Source organism: Psammomys obesus, unplaced genomic scaffold (assembly GCF_907164565.1).
Source record: "Psammomys obesus unplaced genomic scaffold, mPsaObe1.curated_primary_1811, whole genome shotgun sequence".
Taxonomy (NCBI): domain Eukaryota; kingdom Metazoa; phylum Chordata; class Mammalia; order Rodentia; family Muridae; genus Psammomys; species Psammomys obesus.
Window position 1 is genome coordinate 6,338,035 of NW_026585797.1, and position 9,394 is coordinate 6,347,428.

A 9,394-nucleotide genomic window follows, 5' to 3' on the forward strand; every position below is an offset into this window, starting at 1 on the left:
CAGCTTTTCCCTATGTCATATAATTTAGAACTTCATTTAGCAAGTGATAAAATCTCTCCTTTGAGTAGGTTAAAAATTAATCGTAGCCAAAACTTCCAAGATTCTTCTCCAGTGTTGCTCAGCACATATGTGGCATTTACCATAGGTGTGCTTCTCCAGTGGTACAGAGGACTTGCTCTGCCATTGGGCTGATACTGGCTTTTGTTGCTATTCCTAAACTAAGGGGATATTCTCCTAACATTGCCCTGGCAGGGTTTTCTAAGGTCATCCTAGACCTCTGAATCTGAATTGACAATGTGGCACATTGTTCAGAGGAGGAAATCAGACCTCTTTAAATGTCTGCCTGCTGTTTCTACACAAGTAAACACAGGTTCCTCCTTCTCCTCAACCCGTATTGCACTTCCTTCTGGAAATCCTAATGCTGGGAGTACATAAGAAACTGTAGCCTGCCAGTCACTACATGTTTTACCTGGGTCCAGGCTGCAGTGCCCACTGAATTTTGTCTTTGCTTGAAATAATTGTAGATGTATCACTAGATAGAACAGGTTATGAAGAACAGATGAGTAAAGTCTTTTCCTTTTTCCAGACCCAAGAAATAATCATAAGTATAAATGTAAGATAAAACAGCATAAATATTAAGACTTTTAACTTTTAAATTGTCTTTATGCTTCCAGAGAAAGACTAAAGAAGGTAACAATTTAATAATCTTAACAGACAAATGTCCTTCTGTTTCAGTTTATACTGTTACGGGTGTAAAGAGAGATACTCACCCAGGGCCTAGAGACAGCAATATCTACACACAGCTTAGAAGAACTTACAGAGACACAGACTCACTTTGTTCTGCGCGTAGAGCTCTGCAAAGATAAACATAAGATACAACCCGGTCACTGTAACTGTGGTTAGAGTTAGAATACATTTAGCAGTGAAATTGCCGTATGGTGTAGTAAGCTGCTAACTTTGTAGTCCGAGCCAAACACGAGTCAGTGAACTAGGCCTGGTTATGTCCGTAACTTTTCATACTCTTCAAACACATGCCAGAGAGAAAGTATCCACAAGGAGTATGAATTTCCTATTGCTGTGATAAGGAATGGGAAATACTTGCTTGACCAAGGCATCTTATTGGGGGCATACAGTTTCAGAGGCTTAGAGTCCATCACCATCATGGCAGAGACCATGACATCAGGCAGCCAGCCAGCCATAGTGCAAGAGTAGCAGCTGAGAGCTCATATCTTGAGCCACAAAGAGGAGGCAGAGAGAGAGAGAGAGAGAGAGAGAGAGAGAGAGAGAGAGAGAGATGCTGGAAATGGCATGAGTCTGGCACAAGTCTTTCGAAACCTCAAAGTCCACCCCCAGTGACACACTTCCTTCAACAAGACCACACCTCCTAATTCTTCCCAGACAGTTCCAACTGGGTACCAAATATTCAAATATATGAGCCTATGGGGTCCATGCTCATTCAAACCACTATTAAGGGAATGTACCCGTAAGGGAAGGGTGATACTAGCATCTGCTATGTTTGAAAAAACAGAAAAGAAATTTTGCCCTACTTAACCAAAACAGTGTGAGTTTTAATATTTCATGAGAAGAGGTCGTGTTTCATTAGTAAGTATAAAAATATTTTCATGGAGTAGCCATGCTATCTTGTGACTGGGTATTACAAGCAGTATTGCAACTTAGGTACAAATAGGAAAGTGAAATGCCACTTCTTGGCTTTAGAGAACAAACAAAATATCCAAGAAATGTCTCTAATTTCCCTCTTGGAAAGGCTTTAATTGTTTGAGCCAGCACAGTGCTCCTCAAATATCAACAAATTCTACTTGATTCTGAAGGACCTATCAGAGACTTCATGATACACCACACATGCCCGGACGGTGTGGTGTAGAGGTAGCACTGAGGGCGGGGGGAGTGTTTAATTGAGGAAACTTTTTCAGGGCAGGTCATTCTTCTTAGTCAGGGGCCGGTCATCCTCATCCTATTTGAGTCTGTGGAAAGTGGTGTTTGCGGGGGTTGTGACAGTTCCTCAGCCTTTCTCTGGGCCCCATGCAGTACCTTCACTGTCATCAAGCTGACCATGCTTTAATCCATGTCAGTCTTTGATGTGGCAGGGCAATTTTACTTCCTTTGAAACAAATAAGACCTATGCTTTGATAAGACTGTCTGCTGGCTTGAACTCACCAATGGAACATGGTGTTAAGCCAGGGTTCTAAATGCCTTTTTTGTCTCTCTATTGTATGTATGCATCATAAATTCTCACCATTATTGTCTCCTTGGAGGCAGGCTGGGGTGTTCATGTCAGCACCTGTATCAACTGAAAAGAACCTCTGGAGAGTCCAGAGCACTAGCTTTTCTCTTTCTTGTGTATGCTGATGCTGACAGAGTCAATCCAGCCTCCTGGTAAAGAGAACACAAGGAAAGGAATGGGGGCTTGAATTACATAGGATCAGTTAGGACTGACTTTAATTAATTAAGGCTCCATGTTTTGTTTTTGTTTTTTTTCCCCCAAGACAAGGTTCCTTTGTGTAGCTTTGGTTGTCCTGGAACTCACTATGTAGACCAGGCTGGCCTCGAACACAGAGATCCGCCTGCCACTGTTTCCTTCAGTGCTGATATTACAGGCATGCACCACTACGCCTGGCTAAGGGTCCATGATCTTTAATATATAGTATCCTATTTAGTTTATAGCAACTAAGTTGTAGAATATGCTTATATTCTAACATCTGTGATCACGTGTACCCCTTTCTTCCTCTAGAATTTAAGAGCCAGAGCCTGTTCCTTACCAATAACTAAATTATTTAATAATAGGGAGTGATATCTCATCTTTTTCCTGTTTGTGTGTCATTATAACAAATGAAACGTTACAGTCGTGAGTTAATAAATACAACACATGCTTGGTCTCCAGATACCAATGGTTCGGATAACTCCATCCCAATGGCGTATCTTACACTGGATCACCAGCTGCAGGTAAAGGAGCACTCTCGTTTGCTTTGCCTCCTGAGGGAGTTGATGGCCTTCTCGGGATGTCCTGTCCATGTACTGATGCTTTTAGTTGCCTCCCTTCAGCTTTAAAATTGAAGTAAAATAAATGGCTTTGCTAGGCATGGTTCTCACATCTCTAGGCCCAGAACTTGGGAAGCAGAAGCAAGAGGGTCAAGGGTTCAAAGGCTTCAACTATAAAATGAGTTTGAGGTCACCATGAACCACAAGAGGGCCTATCTCAAAATCAGTTGGTCTTTTTGTTCTCTTCCTTTTTTTTTTTTTAATTAGGTTTAGGATTGACATAATTTTATGTTTTTATCTAATAGTCATCTTAAAGTAGTTCCATAACTCTGTTGTAAGTCTGCCAAGTATAACATTTTCACTCCTTAACTTTTTAGCGTATTTAGATATAAAAGTCATTTTTATTTAAAACATTTGTGATGCATCCTTAGGTTCATAATGACTAAGAGCCTAAGTAACACATTTCAGTGCTTCTTTATGAGTATAAGAATTATAAGCATCTTGGAAGCCAGTCATGTGCCTTTAATCTCAATTACATGAAAGGCAGACATAGGACAGAAAATTACCTGGGCAGCACAGCCCTGGCCCTTGAAAGAAGGTTCTTGTATGTTTCAACTGCAGCAGGAAATGCCATTGCAGAGGTCACCTGCTCTAGTCACAGCCATTCTGACTGGCTGACGAAGGAGCAGCGAGCTCACTAGCACACAGCATAGCACTTGAAAACAACTTCCAGTCACTGTTTGGGGAGTTGGTGAATAGATGAAGTGCATTCCAGTGACCCTGACCCACTCACCTCTGCCTCTTCATCTTGTCACCCCCTTCACCTGCAGGTCCCTTTCTGGCATCCATATGTTTTGCTCCATTTTGTTCACTGAGTCTAACCAGGCTCACCTGTATGGCCAAGGGTTTGGCACTGTCCACTGGAACCTGGTGGCTCCTCAGCACCGTTAACTTTTGCTTGCAACACTTCAGTGCTATAAAAAATGTCAGTCACAGTCTCTGCCTTAGGTGTCATCTGCCTTAGCTGTCATCTGCCTTGGCTGTCATCTGCCTTAGATAGGCACTGAGGGTTAACGTTTACCATTTCTGCCGTCCTTCCAGCCTCTAGCACCGTGCCCAAACTCCAAAGAATCCATGGCAGTGTTTGAACAACACTGTAAGATGGCACAGGAATATATGAAAGTTCAAACCGAAATCGCGTTGTTGCTTCAGAGAAAGTAAGTTCCTTTTTTTTTTAAATAAATAAAAGTTTTTAAAAACATGCTGATATTTTGAATTTTAAATATATTGAGGTAGCAACATTATTTTAAAAGACTTCAACAAATACTTTTCTTAAGTCCACAGTTAGTCATTAAATATATTTTTAGGGGCTGAAGAGGTGCTTGGCAAATTAAGAGCACACATGTTGCTCTTGCCGAGGGCCCGAGTTGGCGTCCACATTTATACTGGCCGGCTCACAACAAGCTATTACTACTGCTCCAGTGTATCCAGCGCCTTCTTCTGGTCCCTGAGGGTACTGCACTCATTGTGCACATACCCACAGTCACACACACACACATAATTAAACATAAGTCTTCAGGCAGCTGTGTTACACGTGCCTTTAATTCCAGCAGTCATGAAGTGGAGGCAGACAAATCTCTGTGAGTTCAAGGCCATCCTGAGCTGTACAGTGAGACCCTGCTCAAAAAATAATGAAGTTAATGAGTAAATGCAAATTCTTAAAAAGGCATTTCCATGTAGATTTATATTTAAACTTAAAGCATCCTTTAACTGGTTTCATGTAGAACGTGCCCTTTTGACGACATAGTACTAAGGAAAATAAACTAGTTGCATACTCAAGTTTATGCTGTCAAAGTAGAAAGTTGTTTAGAGTTACCGCTATAAAGGCTTATCGGTTCTTGACCAAAGGTAAAGTAATGTGTTCTCCTAGCATTTAGTTGAGTTTGGTCTTTGAGGCATTTGTCTGCACAGTCCTGTCAGGTGTATGTTGAATAGAGCAGAGTTACTTGTGACGGGGCTGATATACAAATGTCTGTGAGTAGTTTGGGGTAATTTTATAGCCACCTGTGATTTTTCTGAGAGCCATGGAAGCTGCCTGCCTTCCGTTTTTAAAAACTCCTGTCTTGTTTTCAGATAGGTGGTTTGATTTGTTTAGGAGGTTGATATTCACTTTCTTAACCATGGCCCTTGTGAAATTTAGACTTGTGAAGAATGATAACTAAAATGTTGAAGGAAATTATTAAAAAAAAAAAAAACTGGCTTATTTTTCAGAGTAGCTTATAAGAAATAATCTCTGCGTGTGCTTCAGAAGGGAGAAGAGGACAGTGAGGTGACCAGTGGGTAGAGGCACTTGCAACCAAGCCTGGCAACAGAACCCACTTAGTGGGAAGAGAGAACCAGCTTCCCAGTTTGTCCTCTAACCACACACCATGGCATGCACGTGTGTCAACAGACATTTATACATACAGAATAAATAAATAATATAAATGTGATAATAAAAGAGTAATGTTTAAAGGGAGAGGAGCATAATAATTTAAATGATTGTTACCCTGAAGATATAAATAGGAAGTTGATATTATGGTCTGGAAGCTGTAGAAGTAGCTGTGGAACTTCTGGCACTTTGTGTTTGGGGAGAAGGCCTGCATTTACTTCCTTACTTAACCTTCCTTTTCATACTTGTGAAAGAAGAGTTCTCTGCTAGCAAAATATAAATGTTGAATATAGGTGAGTATGAAAACTCTGAGGTCTGATCAAAGTCCTTGCATTTAAATCTTTTACTTAGTTTATTTATTATATGGGAAATGGATGTGCATATGGGATGCATGTATGTGCCAGTCAGAGGACAGCTGCTGGTGGGAGTCTGCTCTCTCCTCTACTTTGTGAGTTCTTGAAATTGAACTCATCATCAGTCTTGGTCACAAGTGCCTTTTTATCCCCTGATCATCTCACCAGCCTGAATACTTTCTTTAAATAATAACTATGATGAAGTTGTTTTTTATAATAAGAAGACCTTATTATTCATCAATACCCAGTGGTCTGACTTTTTTAGAGGCAAATACTTAATATCCTCAGAGGAAAGGGACTTGAAGCTCACCTGCCCTTATGAATGAGGGTCTCCTGAAAATGTTTCCAGATACTGCTCTTTGCAAAATAGAAAAGAACATTTAAGTGGGATAGCGTCCCTTGATTGATTGGCTTGCAGGTATTGTGTCCCTGCCAGTAGAGCTGTAGTTACGCAGGACTGGGACTTCACAGTATAGATTGGAGCGTGTAGCTGTAATAAGAGCACCACATGAGCTGTGGCACACGTTACCATCCTGGAGCTAGCTAGCACTTCTTTCTTCCTGCAAAGAAAGGAGGGTGTCATATAACATTTTCTGAAACTGCAGCATTACTCTGCTTCACTGACTGCTGAACAATGTATTGAAAGGACTATAGTTCTGTGTAGTTACAGTAGAAGAGTGGGTGGTAGTTTCTGTTCTGGCCTAGGATCATATTGGAGTACTCTACTTAAGCTACAGACTGATAGGGGAAAGGTTCTCATTAACTGAGTTTCCTTCATCAGCTAAAGGTGTGGAGCTTCCCATCCTGTATAATGTTTATTGTGTCGTTTGTTTTTAGGCAAGAACTAGTTGCAGAATTGGACCAGGATGAAAAGGACCAGCAAAATACATCTCGTCTGGTACAGGAGCATAAAAAGCTTTTAGATGAAAACAAAAGCCTTTCTACTTACTACCAGCAATGTAAAAAACAACTAGAGGTCATCAGAAGCCAACAACAGAAACGACAAGGCACTTCATGATTCTCTGGGACCGTTAAATTTTAAAATATGCAAAGACCTTTTTTTAAAAAGACAAACGATATGACAATTTATGAGTGTTAGCTTTTTGGCGTGTTCTGAATGCCAAATGCCTGTATTTGCTGCATTTGTTATGTCACTTATTTTTCTTCTTATGGTGGATATACACTCCACTGTCTTGTTGCATAAGATGATAGCACCTGTGACTTGGAAAGGGGAGCGTTCTCAGCTTCAGAGCACATGCAATGAACTTGGCTGTATCTGCATGCTCCTGGTGTGAGCTAGCTGACAGGTGGGGCTATCCCTCCGGCTGCTGTGTGCAAGCATCGTCCTCTTCTCTGTAGTGAAAGGTGGAACCTCAAGGATTTTCTTCTTAGAGTTCATCTCAAAAATCTGTTACTTTTTTTTCCCCAAAAGATGGTATGCACCAACATAAAGACAGGGTATTATAAATAACTGGTGGTACATTATAGAAGGACAGAACGTTTAGACTGAGTTCAAAGACAGGGTTTTGTGCCAACACATCCTGGATCAATACTAAACATAGTTTCATCTGTTAATAGTAAAGGTAAGTGGTGGCAGCTGTGATTGGTGAAAGCGAGGTTAGTGATTTTCATTAGGCTGAACATCATTCATGAGATGCTAAATATCATGCTCTTTTTTTTACACCCTAAGAATTTTCAGTTCTGGGTGGAGACAGAAGTTTTTCTGACTTTTAATATTAGTAGCAGATGAAATTTTAAAAAACAGAACATGATCTAGCTTAAATGATCCTTCTTGCAAAAATTATTGAACTATTTTATGATATATTTGAAGAAAATTGAAAAAAAATAGAAACATAAATAATTGGCCCAGCTAAAAAGGCTTGAAGTTAGATGTCTGATTGTTTTAAACAATAAAGCAGGCAAACCAGGAGACCTGAGTAAGGAAGATGAAATAAAATTAAACCAGCTCTCCATAGCTATTTGGAGGGTTTATTCCTCTGAAGTCTGCTCTGGAATGCCTGTTGTCTTCCCATGCTTTTAAGAGAATCTCAACACTTACAAAGAGAATATTTATATTGTTAGCATTAAGTTTACTATCAACCTTCAGAATAACTTAAAGGTAATAATAAAATGCCATTGAAAAAAATTAATTCCCTAAGATCTTTTTTTTTTTTCAGTCCATGTTAACACGTTTTAATAATAGTACAAGAATGTCTTTTAAATAAGGGTGCCATCAGCCTCACCTTTATAGTGTTCATGTTTGAAAGAGGACACTTTGGAACTGAAAGTATGATTGTTGTGGTCCTTAAATGTCTATGGTGTTCCTGCTCTGTTTCAGATGAGCACAAGAAACTGTCAAAACTGTTCTTAAAAATACTAAAGCAGCTAACTTTTCTTCCATTATTTTTTTCCTTTCTGAGTTTTACAGTGAATCTGTATACAAATACTGTATAAAAACAGTAAAGGTAAGGGACAGTTTGTAGTAACATGTGTCTTCCTCAAAACCTTGTACTAGAAAGCTGCTGGGAGCTAAGGCTCTTCGTTCACACAAATAAGGTTATTATTCCCAAATTCTAATAGGTGAAGTGAATGTTGGGCTCAACATTAAGAGTGAAATAAGTCTGACACGGAAGGCAGCCGTAGTCTGAGACAAAGACCAGTGTCTGCCTGACGCTGCTGTCTGCATACAGCTGGCACGCCACAGAAGGGGCATGTCTCTGTTATGCAGCTTGTCAAAAGTATCTTGAAATATGAATACTGAGGTTTGGCTTTCCACTAGATTTCACATTACATTGTTGTAATCTCATTTCTAGTCAGAAGTTTGTTTAGCAAGATCATCCTACAACTAAAAGGAAATTTCATCAGCAGCATCATTATATACAGTCACTTGATAAAGTTATTCAGACAGGCAAATGGAAGAAAGTGCTAAATTTACTGATGATACCAGTGTCAGAAGGCTGTTAAGCAGTTGCTTGTTTGTGGTCAGTTCCTTTGGGCTTTTGGTACTGTAGTGGCCCTGGACAGCCACACTCGTGTTTCTTACAGTTCCAACTATCCCAGAAGATGAGAACGACACCATGCATACTTGAAAACCATACCAGTTTCCTCCGTGTCGCTACCCATAAAACCTTCAAATATCCAAAGTACCAAGGAGCCAAATGTGTCACTAATTCTTGTTCTACAGTGTGTTTAAGCATCACTTTTTGGGTGGAAGTGGCAAACAGACAGACAGGTTTACTAAAATGATGTCTAAGAATCAGTCAGTCCCTGCATAGACACTAGCAGCATTTTGTTCTCCCTTCCAGGAAGGAAGCAAAGTTGTATAATGTGGACAGAAATCCTCCTCAACAATAAAACTGTTCTGGGTTGAATAAAGTCGGTTAAGAATGTTACCTTACAGTCACATGGTATACTGAAAAGATCTGCTTGAAGTTCTTCACAAATGCTCGACTGTTTCTTGGCGAAGTATTTTTTAAAGAAGCAAATGTCTTTTTCTTTCGGATTTCTGTCATGCTCTTAATTCACTTCCTGCTGCAGCTAGAGAAGACAGGTAGACTTGTTTCTTCGTGTGTGTGTGTGTGTGTGTGTGTGTGTGTGTGTGTGTGTGTGTGTG

The 9,394-nt window shown here is 40.0% G+C and overlaps 1 protein-coding gene across 2 annotated transcripts in view; it reads left to right on the forward strand.

The window, feature by feature from the left end:
• The window catches only part of Map3k7 (mitogen-activated protein kinase kinase kinase 7), a 59,171-nt gene extending 49,998 nt beyond the window's left edge, over positions 1-9,173 (forward strand). For both annotated transcript variants that reach the window (XM_055599245.1, XM_055599246.1), the window contains 3 exons: positions 2,900-2,961; positions 4,099-4,214; positions 6,619-9,173. In XM_055599245.1, coding sequence (XP_055455220.1) covers positions 2,900-2,961; positions 4,099-4,214; positions 6,619-6,799 — 359 coding nt within the window. In that variant the 3' untranslated portion in view covers positions 6,800-9,173. The remainder of the gene's footprint in view (positions 1-2,899; positions 2,962-4,098; positions 4,215-6,618) is intronic.
• The last annotated feature ends 221 nt before the right edge of the window (positions 9,174-9,394 follow it).